Source organism: Procambarus clarkii, chromosome 32, assembly GCF_040958095.1.
Source record: "Procambarus clarkii isolate CNS0578487 chromosome 32, FALCON_Pclarkii_2.0, whole genome shotgun sequence".
Taxonomy (NCBI): domain Eukaryota; kingdom Metazoa; phylum Arthropoda; class Malacostraca; order Decapoda; family Cambaridae; genus Procambarus; species Procambarus clarkii.
The window spans coordinates 27,774,806-27,795,547 of record NC_091181.1 but is presented as its reverse complement, the minus strand read 5'-3'; the positions used below and the strand labels follow the sequence as shown (position 1 = coordinate 27,795,547).

General features: G+C 50.8%; 1 protein-coding gene across 1 annotated transcript in view; it reads right to left on the bottom strand.

Annotated features, from left to right (window-relative positions):
- The window catches only part of Ehbp1 (Eps15 homology domain containing protein-binding protein 1), a 380,163-nt gene that overhangs the window by 242,544 nt on the left and 116,877 nt on the right, over positions 1-20,742 (bottom strand). Inside the window, exons 7-8 of the mRNA XM_069334860.1 lie at positions 18,551-19,059; positions 16,004-16,136 (exon numbers count right to left, since the gene is read on the bottom strand). Of these exons, the coding sequence (XP_069190961.1) occupies positions 16,004-16,136; positions 18,551-19,059 (642 nt within the window). The remainder of the gene's footprint in view (positions 1-16,003; positions 16,137-18,550; positions 19,060-20,742) is intronic.

The following is a 20,742-nucleotide window of genomic DNA, read 5'->3' as shown; positions in this document are numbered from 1 at the left end:
GGAAAAAATCTTTGCTCGTCTGACCATAAAAAAAAAAAAATAAATAAAAATAAAAAAAAAATGAGAAGTCATAAACATTTTTTTTTATCCCAGATTGATTGATGAAGATTAAGCCACCCAAAAGGTGGCACGGGCATGAATAGCCCGTAAGTGGTGGCCCTTTTGAGCCATTACCAGTATCAATAGATGATACTGGAGATCTGTGAAGGTGCGACTGCACCCTGCGTGACGGGAGATGTCTCCCGTCTTTTTATCCCGTACACGTATCCTCGTGCTTGCCCCAACCAGCCCTTCTCAGCCCGGGAGCCCAGCCCGGGAGCCCAGCCCGGGAGCCCAGCCCGGGAGCCCATCACTTCCCAGTGTTAAGCGAGAATTATCAGTATGATAGAGGCCAGTGAGTCTCTCATCATTGGGACTACGGACCATGTGTGACTCATGGAACCTGGTTGATACCTGGTTGATGAGGTTCTGGGAGTTCTTCTACTCCCCAAGCCCGGCCCGAGGCCAGGCTTGACTTGTGAGAGTTTGGTCCACCAGGCTGTTGCTTGGAGCGGCCCGCAGGCCCACATACCCACCACAGCCCTGTTGGTCCGGTACTCCTAGGAAAAAAACAGTAAGTTTTCTCTTGAAGATGTCCACGGTTGTTCCGGCAATATTTCTTATAGTCGCTGGGAGGATGTTGAACAACCGCGGACCTCTGATGTTTATACAGTGTTCTATGATTGTGCCTATGGCACCTCTGCTCTTCACTGGTTCTATTCTGCATTTTCTTCCATATCGTTCACTCCAGTACGTTGTTATTTTACTGTGTAGATTTGGGACCTGGCCCTCCAGTATTTTCCATGGGTATATTATTTGGTATCTCTCTCGTCTCCTTTCTAGTGAGTACATTTGGAGGGCTTTGAGACGATTCCAATAATTCAGGTGCTATATCACGTCTATGTGTGCCGTATATGTTCTCTGTACTTCCTCTATTTCAGCAATCTCTCCTGCCCTGAAGGGTAAAGTGAGGTTGTGGAAGCAAACGCTATTCATAACTTTAAAACTAGATATGACAGAAATAGGACAGGAGTCACAGGTTTAAACAACCGGCGGCAAGAAGGGTAGGATGCAAGAGCCAATGTTCGAGCCTGCAGGCACAAATAGGCGAGTACAAATAATTGAGCACACTCTCTCACACACACACACACACACACACACACACACACACACACACACACACACACACACACACACACACACACACACACACACACACACACGCACGGTAGTATTACAACTTAAAAAAGCTTTAGCCCCAACTCACATCAAACGAAGTGTGCCGGTGAAAAAGCCAGATTTTTCCCACCCTGATTGAATGTTCTCTGCAGGCGTGGAACCCCAGACGTGCTAGGGGAGGGGGAGGAAGAACCATGTAAGGGGAGGTTCGTGTGGTAGCCGGAACCATGCAGGTGAACCATGTAGAGGAACCATGTAGGGGAACCATGCAGGTGAACCATGTAGAGGAACCATGTAGGGGAACCATGCAGGTGAACCATGTAGAGGAACCATGTAGGGGAACCATGCAGGTGAACCATGTAGAGGAACCATGTAGGGGAACCATGCAGGTGAACCATGTAGAGGAACCATGTAGGGGAACCATGTAGGGGAACCATGTAGGGGAACCATGTAGGGGAACCATGTAGAGGAACCATGTAGGGGAAGGCCACTTGAACCACCAAAATAAACCTCGTCACTCCGTTCTTTGGAACTACTGTCTTTCTGTGAGTGTGAGGACCTCCGGCCCACTCCGGGGCCAGCGCCTCAAATATTTAAAACATACCACCACTCTTCCCAAGCGACACCTCGCGACACACCTGCGACACACCTGCAGCCACACCTTTAACTCACACCTGCACACAGTTGAATACATGAGGCCCGGGCCCAACACTTTGTTTATACACACACACACAGCCAAGCACCCTTGCTCATCCACACTCACTGCTGTTTTCAGCAGTGCCACACACACAGTGCCACACACAGAGTAGCACCCCACAGTGCCACCCACACAGTGCCACCCACACAGTAGCACCCCACAGTACCACCCACACAGTGCCACCCACAGAGTAGCACCCCACAGTGCCACCCACACAGTGCCACCCACACAGTAGCACCCCACAGTGCCACCCACACAGTGCCACCCACACAGTAGCACCATACAGTGCCACCCACACAGTGCCACCCACAACGGATCCAGACAACTAATCATAGGAGACTTACACCAGGGGAAGATAGATTGGGAGAACAAAGACACATGTAAAGAAAGCTAAGCTGCTGGACGTGGCAACAAGAAACTTTCTAAGCCAACACATCAAGGTACGGACAAGAATGAGAGGAGAGGATGAACCAGCTATTCTTGATCTGATATTTACCCTAAATGAGTCGGATACAAGGGAAGTTAAATTGAAATCACCCTTGGGAATGAGTGATCACAGTGTATTGATCTTTGAGTACCTGATAGAGCTAGGATTTATCTCCCCCCAAAAAGAACCAGGATACATAGGATTGGCGTACCGAAAGGGAAATTATGAGGAAATGAGAAAATTCTTAAGGGATATACCATGGGACACAGAGCTCAGAATTAAGTCCGTACAAGATATGATGGACTATGTCACCAAAAAGTGTCAGGAGGCAGTAAACAGGTTCATTCCGGCCCGAAAGGAAAAACCGAGAAGCAAAAGAAGAATCCGGTGTTTAATAGGGAATGTATGGAAGCAAAGGAACTGAACAAAAGGGCGTGGAGGAACTACCGAAATAACAGAACACCTGAAAGCAGAGAGAGAGATACCAGAGAACAAGGAATGAGTATTTTAGTGAGAGAAGTAAAGCTGAGAAAAAGTATGAAAATGATGACCAGACCACACACTAGAAGTTGAAGGGACGACGACGTTTCGGTCCGTCCTGGACCATTCTCAAGTCGATTGTGATGAGAAGGTAGGGTCAGGCAATAAATAGGCAAGAGAGAGCTGAGGAGGAAAGTCTACCATCCTCCTTCTGTTAAGAAAAGTGTCCTCGTCTCTCTCTTCCTCCGCGCTCTACCCATCAGCGACCCTCAGTTTCTTGATTCTGAAATTGCCTTTATCTACAAATCATTCTCTCGCCTTGGTTATCCTTTGCATTTCATCAACTGTGCCTACTCTCAAGCTAAACGAAATTTCTTTCATCCTAAACCTGCTTCCAACACTAGTAGCACTGTACTATGCCTTCCCTTCATATCTGAACTCAAAACTTTTACCAATACCTTTCGTCCTCTTGACATTAAACTCGCCTTTCGACAAACTAACACACTTCGTAGCAATCTAGTTCACACTGCTCCTCCTGCTTCTAATGTTGCTGGTGTCTACTCTATTTCCTGTTCATCTTGTCCTCTCCAATACTTTGGCGAAACTGGCCGTACACTGAATGACAGACTTAAAGAACACAAGAGAAGTGTTAAGTCTGCAGACACTAACAATGCTCTCTTCTGCCATGTGAGGGATTCTAATCATCCCATTGATTGGTCTTCCTCCAAAATAATCTTTCCTGCCTCTACTCTACACAGACGCCGTCTTGTAGAATCGGCTCTTATACACAATATACCCAACATGAACTTGAGTCCTGGCTTTGTTGCTGTGGACTCTTCCCTTTCACAGTATATACTCAAATGCTCTAATCTTTCTAACAACCGTGACTTAACATAAGCTTTCCCCTACCTTGAGGCTACCTTGAGGTGCTTCCGGGGCTTAGTGTCCCCGCGGCCCGGTCGTCGACCAGGCCTCCTGGTTGCTGGACTGATCAACCAGGCTGTTAGACGCGGCTGCTCGCAGCCTGACGTATGAGTCACAGCCTGGTTGATCAGGTATCCTTTGGAGGTGCTTATCCAGTTCTCTCTTGAACACTGTGAGGGGTTTGCCAGTTATGCCCCTTATGTGTAGTATTCTATTTTATTTCCCCCTTCCATTTATCTTTCTTTCTCTTTCCTTTTCTTTCTCTCTTCTCCCTTTTTCTGTTCATTGTCTTCTCCTACGCTCCCTTGCTATCCTCTTCTTATTCCTATTACTATCTCCTTCGGTGGTTATAATAGGAGCTGCCTCGTATGGGCCAATAGGCCTTCTGCAGTTCTCATTACTACTATCCCCTACACCTGACTTTCCTCCTCAGCTCTCTCTTGCCTATTTATTGCCTGACCCTACCTCCTCATCACAATCGACTTGAGAATGGTCCAGGACGGACGGAAACGTCGTCGTCCCTTCAATTTCTAGTGTGTGGTCTGGTCAACATACTTCAGCCACGTTATTGTGACTCATCGCCTGCATGAAAATGATACAGTATAGCTAATAAAGCCAAGACCGAACCAAAGCTTCTCCACAGTCCCATCAGGAGGAAAACGACAGTGAAGGAATAGCTGATGAAACTTTAAACGGGTGAGGACAGGTACACAGAGAATGACAGGCAGGTGGGTGAAGAACTCAACAAGAGGTTCCAGGAGGTCTTCACAATAGAACGAGGTTAGGTCGCTGCACTAGGAGTGGTGGCAGTGAACCAGGCGGTCATGGAAGGGTTCAAAATTACAAGAGATGAGGTCAAGAGGCACCTGTTGTATCTGGACGTGAGAAAGACTGTTGGCCCAGACGGAATCTCACCATGGGTATTGAAAGAGAGTGCAGAAGCACTTTGCTTGCACTCTCCATAGTGTACAGTAGGTCACTTGAGACGGGAGACCTACCCAAAATATGGAAGATGGCAATTGTAGTCCCAATATACAAAAAGGGTGACAGACAAGAGGCACTGAACTACAGGCCAGTGTCCTTGACTTGTATACCATGCAAGGTGATGGAGAAGATCTTGAGAAAAAACCTAGTAACACATCTGGAGAGAAGGGACTTCGTGACAACCCATCAACATGGGTTCAGGGATGGCAAATCTTGCTTTACTGGCTTAAAAATTCTACGACCAGGTGACAAAGATTAAGCAAGAAAGAGAAGAATGAGCAGACTGCATTTTCTTGGGCTGTCGGAAAGCCTTTGACACAGTACCCCCATAAGAGGCTTATGAATAAGCTGGAGAAACAGGCAGGAGTAACTGGTAAGGGGCTCCAGTGGGTAAGGGACTACCTAAGCAATAGGAAGCAGAGAATTACAGTGAGAGGTGAGACCTCAGATTGGCATGAAGTCACCAGTGGGGTCCCACATGGCTCTGTACTCGGACCTATCCTGTTTCTGATATATGTAAATGATCTCCCAGAGATTATAGACTCATTCCTCTCAATGTTTGCTGACGACGCCAAAATTATGAGAAGGATTAAGACAGGAGGACAGCTTGAGACTTCAAGAAGACCTGGACAAGCTGCAGGAATGGTCGAACAAGTGATTGCTAGAGTTTAACCCGAGTAAATGCAATGTAATGAAGATAAGCGTAGGGATCAGGGGACCAGATACAAGGTATCATTTGGGAGATGAAATACTTCAAGAGTCAAAGAGAGAGAAAGACTTGGGGGTTGATATCACGCCAGACCTGTCCCCTGAAGCTCATATCAAGAGGATAACACCAGCGGCATATGCCAGGTTGACTAACATAAGAACGGCTTTTAGAAACTTGTGTAAGGAATCATTCAGAACTTTATATGCCACACATGTCAAACCAATCCTGGAGTATGCGGCTCCAGCATGGGGTCCATATCTTGTCAAGCATAAGACTAATCTGGAAAAGGTTCGAAGGTTTGCCACCAGACTAATACCCGAGCTGAGGGGTATGAGCTACAAGATTCTCAGAGGAATTGATAGGGTAGATAAAGACAGACTACTTAACACCAGGAGCACACGCATTAGGGGACACAGGTGGAAATTGAGTGAATGAGCCATAGAGACATTAGAAAGATTTTTTTTCAGTGTCAGAGTAGTAAACAAATGGAATGCATTACAAAGTGATGTGGTGGAGGCTGACTCCATACACAGTTTCAAATGTAGATATGATAGAGCCCAGTAGGCTCAGGAACCTGTACACCAGTTGATTGACAGTTAAGAGGTGGGACCAAAGAGTCAGAGCTCAACCCCCGCAAGCACAACTAGGTTAGTACAGTAGCACCACACACTACCACCCACACAGTGCTACTCCCAGTGCCACCAGACAATGTCCCCACTGAGTGCCACCCACACAGTGCCACCTACACAGTCTGGGAGACTGTGGTGGGGGGGGGGGGGTCTAGTAGCTGAGCGGACAGCGTGCAGGACTCGTAATTCTGTGGCCCGGGTTCGATTCCCGGACCAGGCAGAAACAAATGGGCAGAGTTTCTTTTACCCTGATGCCCCTGTTACCTAGCAGTAAATAGGTACCTGGTAGTTAGACACCTGTTACGGAGCTGCTTCCTGTGTGTGTGTGTGTGGGGGGGGGGGTGTTTGTGTGTGTGTGGGTGTCTCTACTCACCTATTTGTGCTTGCGGGGGTTGAGCTCTGGCTCTTTGGTCCCGCCTCTCAACTGTCAATCAACAGGTGTACAGGTTCCTGAGCCTACTGGGCTCTATCATATCTACACTTGAAACTGTGTATGGAGTCCAACCCATCATCCGAATTGACAGTTCGCTTCAACACTAATTGTAAACTCTGCGCGTACTAGTGGCTTTACAAGAGTGTAAATACCATGCTATGTATTCTCACAAACCCAATGTACCTTCTTGTATATAAATAAAAATAAATAAATAAAAGCAATAAGTACATTTCCTTACTAAATAAAAGCAATAAGTACATTTCCTTACTAAATAAAAGTAATAAGTACATTTCCTTACTGTCATACATAGTACATAATTGCACTTATGGGGCTGTTACATTTTCCTCCCCATTTAATTATCTTCGCTTTCTGTTAAGACACTCAGAAATTTAGAATGAAGTTTTAAAGTTCAGATCGCTATGCCCACGTTTTAAATATGAGGAATTTTGTTTTCAATTTTATTAAACAATAGAGATTTTATACAAAATTTGAATATATTCTGATTAACTTTACAATTTATTGAAATATTTTAATTTTGTTTTGTTTTATAAAACTGTAATATCAATATAGCTATAGGTTAATTACTAATTGTAATTAAGAAGCAATAAAATGCTTATCTTCAAAAACTAAGACGGTTAGGTGAGGTCGTGGTTTTCTATTCAGCTTTTCAGGTAAACTCAAATATTCACAATATATTTGACAGTACGATTTAATACTAAGTGTAAATAAGTGCAATTCCCGACTTCCATACATAGTACATAATTGCACTTATGGGGCTGTTACATTTACCTCCCCATTTTTGGAGGACGGGCTGATGGAGTCAGACTCCTCCACATCACTGCCTAATGCATTCCATTTGTCAACCACTCTGAGACTAAAAACGTTCTTCCTAATATCTCTGTGGCTCATTTGGGCACTCAGTTTCCACCTGTGTCCCCTTGTGCGTGTGCCCCTTATGTGAATACAGTGCCACTCCCATAGTGCCACCACGCAATGCCCCCACAGTGCCACCACACAGTGCCACCCACAGTGTCATACACAGTGCCACCACACAGTGCCACTCCCACAGTACCACCCATATAGTGCCACCCAAAGTGCCACCACACAGTGCCACCACACAGTGCCCCCACACAGTGCCACCACACAGTGCCACCACACAGTGCCCCCACACAGTGCCACCACACAGTGCCACCACACAGTGCCACCCACAGTGCCACCCACCCAGTGCCACCCACACAGTGCCACCCGCAGAGTGCCACCACACAGTGCCACCCACACAGTGCCACCCACACAGTGCCACCCACCCAGTGCCACCCGCAGAGTGCCACCCACACAGTGCCACCCACACAGTGCCACCCACACAGTGCCACCCGCAGAGTGCCACCCACACAGTGCCACCCACACAGTGCCACCCACCCAGTGCCACCCACCCAGTGCCACCCACACAGTGCCACTCACACAGTGCCACCACACAGTGCCACCACACAGTGCCACCACACAGTGCCACTCCCGCAGTGCCACCCACCCAGTGCCACCCACACAGTGCCACCCACACAGTGCCACCCACACAGTGCCACCCACCCAGTGCCACCCACACAGTGCCACTCACACAGTGCCACCACACAGTGCCACCACACAGTGCCACTCCCGCAGTGCCACCCACAGTGCCACCCACAGTGCCACCCACACAGTGCCACCCACACAGTGCCACCCACACAGTGCCACCCACCCAGTGCCACCCGCAGAGTGCCACCTGCTACCGTCTCAGTACAGCCGGGTCCAGCTTCTCATCTCAACAAGAACTCCAAGAACCATCTCCATCCACAAAAATCTCTTTCATTTGCCCGTCTATGAATGCCAATGAGCAGCCGCGCACTAGGTTTTTCCCGCCCCTCCTTCCCCGTCACCACGCCCCCCCCCTCCCCGTCACCACGCCCCCTCCCCGTCACCACGCCCCCACCCCCCGTCACCACGCCCCCACCCTACGTCACCACGCCCACCCTCCGTCACCACGCCCAGCCTGTCTTAGTTTCCACTACCTGCCACATTTAGACCCTCTCAGTCCCATCTTGTCCCACACGTAACCTGGTTGAACGTCAGGTAACAGTAGCAGCCACCATAACACACCCGTAACACCTCAGGTAACAGTAGCATCCACCATAACACACCCGTAACACCTCAGGTAACAGTAGCACCCACCATAACACACCCGTAACACCTTAGGTAACAGTAGCACCCACCATAACACACCCGTAACACCTCAGGTAACAGTAGCATCCACCATAACACACCCGTAACACCTCAGGTAACAGTAGCACCCACCATAACACACCCGTAACACCTTAGGTAACAGTAGCACCCACCATAACACACCCGTAACACCTCAGGTAACAGTAGCATCCACCATAACACACCCGTAACACCTCAGGTAACAGTAGCACCCACCATAACACACCCGTAACACCTTAGGTAACAGTAGCACCCACCATAACACACCCGTAACACCTCAGGTAACAGCAGCACCCACCACAACACACCCGTAACACCTCAGGTAACAGCAGCACCCACCATAACACACCCGTAACACCTCAGGTAACAGTAGCACCCACCATAACACACCCGTAACACCTCAGGTAACAGCAGCACCCACCACAACACACCCGTAACACCTCAGGTAACAGTAGCACCCGCCATAACACACCCGTAACACCTCAGGTAACAGTAGCAGCCACCACAACACACCTGTAACACCTCAGGTAACAGCAGCACCCACCACAACACACCCGTAACACCTCAGGTAACAGTAGCACCCGCCACAACACACCCGTAACACCTAACAGCACCCACCATAACACACCCGTAACACCTCAGGTAACAGCAGCACCCGCCACAACACACCCGTAACACCTCAGGTAACAGCAGCACCCACCACAACACACCCGTAACACCTCATGTAACAGCAGCACCCGCCACAACACACCCGTAACACCTAACAGCACCCACCGTAACACACCCGTAACACCTAACAGCACCCACCGTAACACACCCGTAACACCTAACAGCACCCATCATAACACACCCGTAACACCTCAGGTAACAGCAGCACCCACAACACACCCGTAACACCTCAGGTAACAGTAGCACCCACCGCAACACACCCGTAACACTTAACAGCACCCACCGTAACACACCCGTAACACCTAACAGCACCCACCATAACACACCCGTAACACCAGGTAACAGTAGCACCCACCACAACACACCCGTAACACCTGAGGTAACAGCAGCAGCCACCACAACACACCCGTAGCACCTAACACCACCCACCACAACACACCCGTAGCACCTAACACCACCCACCACAACACACCCGTAGCACCTAACACCACCCACCACAACACACCCGTAGCACCTATCACCACCCACCACAACACACCCGTAGCACCTAACACCACCCACCACAACACACCCGTAACACCTAACAGCAGCCACCACAACACACCCGTAGCACCTAACACCACCCACCACAACACACCCGTAACACCTCAGGTAACAGTAGCAGCCACCACAACACACCCGTAACACCTCAGGTAACAGTAGCAGCCACCACAACACACCCGTAGCAGCTAACACCACCCACCACAACACACCCGTAACACCTCAGGTAACAGCAGCACCCACCATAACACACCCGTAACACCTCAGGTAACAGCAGCACCCGCCATAACACACCCGTAGCACCTAACACCACCCACCATAACACACTGCAGTAGCGGGAACAAAAGTCCACACGCGGGAGGGGGTGAAATGCAGACCAACAGGACGACAACGCCACAATTAATTAACTTTGATGAAGCAAGACAGCTCTTTCTTCTCCGGAAATGAAGAGAGCGCCAGACAACCTCTCAGCTGGAAACTGAGACGCTGCTCAAGCAAGCCCCTGGCCAGTACTTGGGGCAGGTAGGCTTGCAGAGTTGCAGGTAGGCTTGCAGAGTTGCAGGTAGGCTTGCAGAGTTGCAGGTATGATTGTAGAGTTGCAGGTATGATTGTAGAGTCACGGGCATGCAACACACAACCATCGCAAGACATCTGAAGATATCTTCGTCAGCTGTGGTTTATATATCAATGCATCATGTGAATAGCTCCAGTCTATATTATTACGAAAGCAGGAAATAACGCTACGCATCGTTGTCTAGCGTTGCGTAGCGTACTGTAGCGTAGCCTAGCCTAGAGTAGCTTAGCGTTGTCTAGAGTAGCTTAGCGTTGTCTAGAGTAGCCTAGCGTTGTCTAGAGTAGCCTAGAGTAGCCTAGCGTAGCCTAGCGTAGCCTAGCGTAGCCTAGCGTAGCTTAGCGTAGCTTAGCGTAGCTTAGCGTAGCTTAGCGTAGCTTAGCGTAGCTTAGCGTAGCTTAGCGTAGCTTAGCGTAGCCTAGCCTACTTGACACAGCACACGGAGCTAAAAAGTTTATTTAATTTCGTAGCCTTCCTTGTGTGTTTACCGCATTCTAGTATTTGGGAACTGCACATTCCTTCGTCCACTCCGTCTCACCTGCTGCTTCACATTTGTAACGGAATGGAGCAAATGGTCAACAGTGCCGGGGATTTAGTCTACATCATACAATACTCTGTGTCTATGAGATGTCTACTCTTCAACTGGTCTAATCTACATTTCCTAACATATCTTCAGGTCCAGTAAATACTGATTTTCATTTCCATATTAGAGACCTGAGCGATCAGTATTTTCGCAACAGTCTCGCTTCATGCAGGTCAGCGTTCAATCCCCCGAGCGTCCAAGTGGTTGGGTACCATTCCTTCCCCCGTCCCATCCCAAATCCTTATCCTGAAACATTCCCAGTGCTATATAGTCGCAATGGCTTGGCACTTTTCCCCATGATAATTCCCTTCCCTTGCTCTCCAGAAAGCACATTTTGTGGGCATTGAGGCGGTCCCAATAGTTTAAGGTGCTTTACTGTGTGTATTTGAAGACTCTCGCCAGCTTTGTGAAGGGGGAGGCATCACACTGTGTTGAAGGTAGCAGTGCACAAGTGATTTAACAGTGATGGAATCCTTGGGTTTGGAGGTTGGAGCTCAGTAAACCCCAGAGTACTGCTCAGTACCCCCAAGAGTACTGCTCAGTACCCCCAAGAGTACTGCTCAGTACCCCCAAGAGTACTGAGTACAGTACCCACCCAGCTCAGTCCCCACCCAGCGTACTGCTCAGTACCCCCTCCCAGAGTACTACTCAGTACCCCTCAGTACTGCTCAGTACCCCTTCCCAGAGTACTGCTCAGTACCCCCTCCCAGAGTACTACTCAGTACCCCTCAGTACTGCTCAGTACCCCCTCCCAGAGTACTGCTCAGTAACCCCCACCCCAGAGTACTGCTCAGTACCCCTCAGAGTACTATGTCCGCGGGTATTTTTTGTCCCATGTTTGTCACTTAATATCCATTGCCCGACTTTTGTCTTTTATTCCCGTGGGTCGAAATTGATGTGTTATCGATCTTATCACGAGCTGTGAGCCTCGAACGTCCACCACGTCCGGGGCTGGTTCTTGTATTGAACACTGCCTCTTTGTCCACCCTCATAATTACCCTTAATGTTTGGGAAGGTGGTGGTGGTGTTGGAGGAAGGTGGTGTTGGTGGTGGTGGTGTTGGAGGAAGGTGGTGTTGTTGGAAGGTGGTGGTGTTGGAGGAAGGTGGTGTTGGAGGAAGGTGGTGTTGGAGGAAGGTGGTGGTGTTGGAGGAAGGTGGTGGTGGTGTTGGAGGAAGGTGGTGGTGGTGTTGGAGGAAGGTGGTGGTGGTGTTGGAGGAAGGTGGTGGTGTTGGAAGGGTGGTGGTGTTGGAAGGTGGTGGTGTTGGAGGAAGGTGGTGGTGGTGGTGGTGTTGGAGGAAGGTGGTGGTGTTGGAGGAAGGTGGTGGTGTTGGAGGAAGGTGGTGGTGTTGGAGGAAGGTGGTGGTGTTGGAGGAAGGTGGTGGTGTTGGAGGAAGGTGGTGGTGTTGGAGGAAGGTGGTGGTGTTGGAGGAAGGTGGTGGTGTTGGAGGAAGGTGGTGGTGTTGGAGGAAGGTGGTGGTGTTGGAGGAAGGTGGTGGTGGTGTTGGAGGAAGGTGGTGGTGTTGGAGGAAGGTGGTGGTGGTGTTGGAGGAAGGTGGTGGTGGTGGTGGTGTTGGAGGAAGGTGGTGGTGGTGTTGGAGGAAGGTGGTGGTGTTGGAGGAAGGTGGTGGTGGTGTTGGAGGAAGGTGGTGGTGGTGTTGGAGGAAGGTGGTGGTGTTGGAGGAAGGTGGTGGTGTTGGAGGAAGGTGGTGGTGTTGGAGGAAGGTGGTGGTGTTGGAGGAAGGTGGTGGTGTTGGAGGAAGGTGGTGGTGTTGGAGGAAGGTGGTGGTGTTGGAGGAAGGTGGTGGTGTTGGAGGAAGGTGGTGGTCTTGGAGGAAGGTGGTGGTGGTGTTGGAGGAAGGTGGTGGTGGTGGTGGTGTTGGAGGAAGGTGGTGGTGTTGGAGGAAGGTGGTGGTGGTGGTGTTGGAGGAAGGTGGTGGTGGTGGTGGTGTTGGAGGAAGGTGGTGGTGTTGGAGGAAGGTGGTGGTGGTGGTGTTGGAGGAAGGTGGTGGTGTTGGAGGAAGGTGGTGGTGGTGGTGTTGGAGGAAGGTGGTGGTGGTGGTGGTGTTGGAGGAAGGTGGTGGTGTTGGAGGAAGGTGGTGGTGGTGGTGTTGGAGGAAGGTGGTGGTGGTGTTGGAGGAAGGTGGTGGTGGTGTTGGAGGAAGGTGGTGGTGGTGGTGGTGTTGGAGGAAGGTGGTGGAGGTGGTGTTGGAGGAAGGTGCTGGAGGTGGTGTTGGAGGAAGGTGCTGGAGGTGGTGTTGGAGGAAGGTGCTGGAGGTGGTGTTGGAGGAAGGTGCTGGAGGTGGTATTGGAGGAAGGTGGTGGAGGTGGTGTTGGAGTAAGGTGCTGGAGGTGGTGTTGGAGGAAGGTGGTGGAGGTGGTGTTGGAGGAAGGTGCTGGAGGTGGTGTTGGAGGAAGGTGCTGGAGGTGGTGTTGGAGGAAGGTGCTGGAGGTGGTGTTGGAGGAAGGTGGTGGAGGTGGTGTTGGAGGAAGGTGCTGGAGGTGGTGTTGGAGGAAGGTGGTGGAGGTGGTGTTGGAGGAAGGTGGTGGAGGTGGTGTTGGAGGAAGGTGCTGGAGGTGGTGTTGGAGGAAGGTGGTGGAGGTGGTGTTGGAGGAAGGTGGTGGAGGTGGTGTTGGAGGAAGGTGGGAGCTGAGGGCGGCGACACTTGAGGGAGAGCCTCCACTCTTCCACCAGACTTCATGCATGTAAAGTGTTTCTTACCCATTCCCTCCCTCCCTCCCTCTCCCCCTCCCTTCCTCCCTCCCTCCCCCCCTCTCTCCCTACCTCCCCCCTCCCTCCCTCCCTCCCCCCTCCCTCTCTCCCTCCCTCCCTCCCTCCCTCCCCCTCTCTCTCCCTACCTCCCCCCTCCCTCTCTCCCTCCCTCCCTCCCAGAAATTATTTACTGCTAGGTGAACACACACACACACACGAGATAAAAGGAAACTGCCTATTTGGTTTTGGTCGGGCCGGGATTCGAACCGGGGACAATGCTCTTTCTCCACCGCTGCCCCTCGAGTGAGACATGGTACCGAACCCAGGACCCACCAGAGACACACACACACATACAGGCTACACATAAAATGAACAATAGAACAACAATAACAACACAGGAGTAGAAAAAGGGGAAAGGAGAATGGGAACAGAGGAGAACGAAGGGTAGAGGAGGCGAAAGGAAGAGAAGGTAGGATATGGCAAGAGAAGATAACATGTGTTATCAGCTGAAAAAAAGGGACTGTCTTCCCCATCAGACAAATCTGGATAAGGTTATGGATAATCTGGATATATAATCTAGATAAGGTTATGGATAATCTGGATATATAATCTAGATAAGGTTATGGATAATCTGGCTATATAATCTGGATAAGGTTAGGGATAATCTGGCTATATAATCTGGATAAGGTTAGGGATAATCTGGCTATATAATCTGGATAAGGTTAGGGATAATCTGGCTATATAATCTGGATAAGGTTATGGATAATCTGGCTATATAATCTAGATAAGGTTATGGATAATCTGGCTATATAATGTGGATAAGAGAACACCAGAAGGCTCTCTGCCCGTCACTGGCCGCATATTTCCCTCCAGCCACGCTGCCGGCGGGGGGGGGGGAACATATATTAAGAAACATTATGTAAATCTAATAAGTGTAATGTTGAGCACGGTCCTCAGTTTTGTCTGCTATAGCAGCAACATTCATATGTTTTACACTCAGGTGAGCCAAGAGGCACATTAGGATAACACTCAGCCACTCAGGTGAGCCAAGAGGCACATTAGGTTTACACTCAGCCACTCAGGTGAGCCAAGAGGCACATTAGGTTTACACTCAGCCACTCAGGTGAGCCAAGAGGCACATTAGGTTCACACTCAGCCACTCAAGTGAGCCAAGAGGCACATTAGGTTTACACTCAGCCACTCAGGTGAGCCAAGAGGCACATTAGGTTTACACTCAGCCACTCAGGTGAGCCAAGAGGCACATTAGGTTTACACTCAGTCACTCAGGTGAGCCAAGAGGCACATTAGGTTTACACTCAGCCACTCAGGTGAGCCAAGAGGCACATTAGGTTTACACTCAGCCACTCAGGTGAGCCAAGAGGCACATTAGATTAACACTCAGCCACTCAGGTGAGCCAAGAGGCACATTAGGTTAACACTCAGCCACTCAGGTGAGCCAAGAGGCACATTAGGATAACACTCACCTACTCAGGTGAGCCAAGAGGCACATTAGGTTTACACTCAGCCACTCAGGTGAGCCAAGAGGCACATTAGGATAACACTCACCTACTCAGGTGAGCCAAGAGGCACATTAGGATAACACTCAGCCACTCAGGTGAGCCAAGAGACACATTAGGTTAACACTCAGCCACTCAGGTGAGCCAAGAGGCACATTAGGATAAAACTCAGCCACTCAGGTGAGCCAAGAGGCACATTAGGATAAAACTCAGCCACTCAGGTGAGCCAAGAGGCACACTAGGATAACACTCAGCCACTCAGGTGAGCCAAGAGGCACATTGGGTTCACACTCAGCCACTCAGGTGAGCCAAGAGGCACATTGGGTTCACACTCAGCCACTCAGGTGAGCCAAGAGGCACTCCACCCGTCGGCTCAACAGTCAGCTCCATCACCCTTTAATACCACTCGCTGCTGCTGGCTGCTACTGCTAAACCAATCCAGCATCCAGGATTATAGAATGTTTAATACCACAGCGAGTTTACACGGGTAAATACATAGATCTGGACAAGTTTACCACCGGCTTCTTATACACCCGGGTATACCACAGCCGCGGTATACCTGCAGAGCTTAATATATGTTATTGAAGAATTTGGTTCACTTCTTCTGGCAAGGTGTTTTCAGGAGAAATGTGAGACGCGAACCAAGGTCAAAGAAGTCCCTGGAACACGTACCAAGAATCACCAGAATCCATATGACAAAGATCCACCTGGATCTGACAAAGATCCACCCGATCTGACGAAGATCCACCCGATCTGACGAAGATCCACCTGGATCTGACGAAGATCCACCCGGATCTGACAAAGATCCACCCGATCTGACGAAGATCCACCAAGATAAATTAAATAATTAATAAAAACTTATTTTTAACATGTAATACGTAAAAATTGATGAATATGTCTTGGCGGGGACGAGCGCTGCTTTAACAAGCCAAGCATGAGGACAGGTTGTTTTTCAAGGACTTTTTTTTATTATTATTATTATTTTCTACCACAGACGTGGCCACACATTTACAATGCTAACCAGTATATATACATTTTCTTCTGTCCTCCATAGACAGTCAGTAGGTTCAAAGTGTTGTATGACAAAGAGTACCGGGAAGACGGGACACCACGAGCGTAGCTCTCATCCTGTAATTACACTTAGGTAATTACATACGCATTATTTAACACGGGTGGCACACACACAAGGGGACAGAGGTAGAAGCTGAGTACACAAATGAGTCACAGACACATTAGTAAGAACCTTCTCAGTGTCAAGAGTAGTGAGTAAATGGAATGCGCTAGGAAGTGATGTGGTGGAGGCTGACTCCATACACAGTTTCAACTATAGATATGATAGAGCTCGAGAAGCTCAGGAACCTGTACACCAGTAGATTGACGGATGAGAGGCGGGACCAAAGAACCAAAGCTCAACTCCCGCAAGCACAACTAGGCGAGTACAAACACACACACACACACAAAGCAGGGAGCCTCAAAGTTACTCTACATGTGTGGGGGGGGGGTAAGAGTAACAAGCGGGGTGCCTCAAGGATCGGTGCTGGATCCCATACGTTACCTCATTTACGTAAATAACTTGACTGGAGGAGTTGAGTCTTTTACGTCGATGTTTGTAGAGGATGCAAAACTAATGAGGAGGATTGAGACAGATGAGGATTGTAAGATTGTCCAGGAAGACTTGAACATGTTGCAGAGCTGGTCCGAGAAATGGCTGCTAAAATTCAACACTAACAAGTGCAGGGTGATGGAAATGGGAAGAGGAGCTTGGAGACAGAAAAGCCAATACACAATGAAGGGGACACTACCTCCCTATAACGTCTAAAGAAACACCACTAGGAGTGGTCATGACACAAAACCTAACTCCGGAGGCTCATATAAACATATTAACGTCAGCCGCATACTCGACTCTGGAAAAACTCAGAACATCCTTAAGAAACTTGAATAAGGAGGCTTTTAGATCCAGCACATCCTCCTGTTTTGATAGTATTATAGTAACGATGAGGACGATAGTATATATACCGACCTACAACGAAATGTGAACGTAGAAATCTGAACTACTGAGTTGGACAAACCGGAAAACTATTTTGTACTTGCGTTGCTTGATGTCATGCCTGATGTTAGAGAGATGTTATATGTTACCTGGTTGATACCTGGTTGATGGGATTCTGGGAGTTCTTCTACTCCCCAAGCCCGGCCCGAGGCCAGGTTTGACTTGTGAGAGTTTGGTCCACCAGGCTGTTGCTTGGAGCGGCCCGCTGGCCCACATACCCACCACAGCCCGGTTGGTCCGGCACTCCTTGGAGGAATAAATCTAGTTTCCTCTTGAAGATGTCCACGGTTGTTCCGGCAATATTTCTTATGATCGCTGGGAGGACGTTGAACAACCGCGGACCTCTGATGTTTATACAGTGTTCTCTGATTGCCAGAGTTATGCCAGATGTTAGAGAGATGGTAGATGTCATGCCAGATGTTAGAGATCGTAGATGTCATGCCAGATGTTAGAGATGGTAGATGTCATGCCAGATGTTAGAGATGGTAGATGTCATGCCAGATGTTAGAGAGATGTTAGAAAGTTTTCTTTTAGAGTCAGGGGTAGTGAGTAAATGGAATGACCTAGAGGAGGAGGAGCAGATGGTAGAGGCTAACGCCACTCATAACTTTAAAAGCAGGTATGATAGAGAAATAGGACAGGCGTCTTTCCATTAGACAACCAACGGCTAGAAAAGCGAGGTCCAAAAGCTAGTGCTGGATCCTGCAGGCACAAATAGGTGAGTACACACACACACACGCCCTGCCCTTCTCACTCTCAGCTGCTCTAACAGGCTACGACAGAAGAGTTTGACAACAAAATTATCAACTTGCAAAGAAGTGGGGATACATAAAATATAATGAGTTCTCATTGGCGGATGAAGAGCAGACAACACCATCCCCCAGCAGACAATGATGAATAGGGGGGGGCATTCATCATTCATGGTGTCCCCCTGCAACCTCATCCCCTTCCCCTCATCTACTGAACTTCCCTCGCCGTATTCCTGGGGGTCCACACCCGACCGGTAACTCACAGCCAGGTGTTTCAGGTGTGGTAACAATGACGTGTCTTACACATGTGACGGTGTAGGCATGTGTGTGTGTGTGTTTCCTGGGCATTAAACATGTTTCTTGTCTAACGAGTCTCAGATTTTGATATGTTGGGGGACAGTGCTAGGTTAGCTGGTCCTGGGCAAGGCGTTGCTGGGCAAGACGGTGCTGGGCAAGACGGTGCTGGGCAAGACGGTGCTGGGCAAGACGGTGCCGGGCAAGACGGTGCCGGGCAAGACGGTGCCGGGCAAGACGGTGCTGGGCAAGGCGTTGCTGGGCAAGACGGTGCTGGGCAACACGGTGCCGGGCAAGACGGTGCCGGGCAAGACGGTGCCGGGCAAGACGGTGCCGGGCAAGACGGTGCTGGGCATGACGGTGCCGGGCAAGACGGTGCTGGGCATGACGGTGCCGGGCAAGACGGTGCCGGGCAAGACGGTGCCGGGCAAGACGGTGCCGGGCAAGACGGTGCCGGGCAAGACGGTGCCGGGCAAGACGGTGCCGGGCAAGACGGTGCTGGGCATGACGGTGCCGGGCAAGACGGTGCCGGGCAAGACGGTGCCGGGCAAGACGGTGCCGGGCAAGACGGTGCCGGGCAAGACGGTGCCGGTCAAGACGGTGCCGGGCAAGACGGTGCCGGGCAAGACGGTGCCGGGCAAGACAGTGCTGGGCAAGACGGTGCCGGGCAAGACGGTACAATAACCCATCATTAATCATCAAGGCCCCGCAGGTGGCGGGAGGCAGGTCGACCAGCCAGTCTTGCTGGGGCGGGAGTGTTACATACTTCCTCCGCCCTACACCTGTCCTCTCCTCCCATGTGTGCCACTCTGGCTCACCCCCACCCCACTCTGGCTCACCACCCACCCCACTCTGGCTCACCCCCACCCCACTCTGGCTCACCCCCACCCCACTCTGGCTCACCCCCCCCCCCTCCCCATAACAGGAACACACCCTCAGTTAAGTGGCGGGAACAAAGAGCCGAGGCGTCACCCCCGCAAGCACAATTAGGCGCGCACAACGTCATTTTCCACAGCCTTGCCTCACACATTAATGACAACGATCAACGTACATTCATAAGATTATATTCAAGCATGAAACACGACACGCTCTTATTACTCTACCCCCGCCCCCCCCCCTCAGGCAGGTCTCGGCAAACAACGTTCAGATGGAATCAACGTTGATAACGGCCACATGCCGTCAATTGGACGTTGCTCCAGTCTCTCTCTTGCCCATCGGGCAAGTTGCCTTAAGGCTGGGACGATGGAAGGGGAGTGGGGATGGAAGGGGGTGTGGGGATGGAAGGGGTGTGGGGATGGAAGGGGGAGGGGATGGAAGGGGGAGGGGATGGGATGGGGAGGCGATGGAAGGGGGAGGGGATGGAAGGGGGAGGGGATGGGAGGGGGAGGGGATGGAAGGGGGAGGGGATGGGAGGGGGAGGGGATGGAAGGGGGAGGGGATGGAAGGGGGAGGGGATGGAAGGGGGAGGGGATGGGATGGGGAGGCGATGGAAGGGGGAGGGGATGGAAGGGGGAGGGGATGGAAGGGGGAGGGGATGGAAGGGGGAGGGGATGGGATGGGGAGGCGATGGAAGGGGGAGGGGATGGAAGGGGGAGGGGATGGAAGGGGGAGGGGATGGAAGGGGGAGGGGCTGGGAGGGGGAGGGATGGAAGGGGGAGGGGCTGGGAGGGGGAGGGGCTGGGAGGGGATGGAAAGAAACCGGCGGGGTGGAATCGACCAGAAAAATTATGATGGTGAAGCACTGATCGGGAAGTTCCAAGCGCCTGGCCTCAGCCCTAAATCCCAACCCTCGTGGGTCCCAGCCCCGGGTCCCAGCCCCGGGTCCCAGCCCTGGGTCCCAGCCCTGGGTCCCAGCCCTGGGTCCCAGTCCTGGGTCCCAGCCCTGGCTCCCAGCCTAATGTGTCAACACCATACCCCAGCTACATGCTACATCAGCTACGGCAGTATTCTCACCACCAAATCTCAGTGCTACGTCTCAGCACCAAGTATCAGCGACAAGTCTCAGCGCACAGTCCCAGCGCCAAGTCCCAGCGCCAGGTCCCAGCACCAGGTCCCAGCGCCGTCGCAGCCATCCATCACGCTGGCTTTGTCGGCTTTGTCGGTGCAAAAATATTTTCCGACCTGGGGATTTATCGGGCGAACTCGGACCGGTAGGCGGGGGGGGGGGGGGGGGGGGTGATACCTGGTGGTGATACCTGGTGGTGATACCCGGTGGTGATACCCGGTGATGATACCCGGTAGTGATACCTGGTGGTGATACCTGGTGGTGATACCCGGTGGTGATACCCGGTGGTGATACCCGGTGGTGATACCCGGTGGTGATACCTGGTG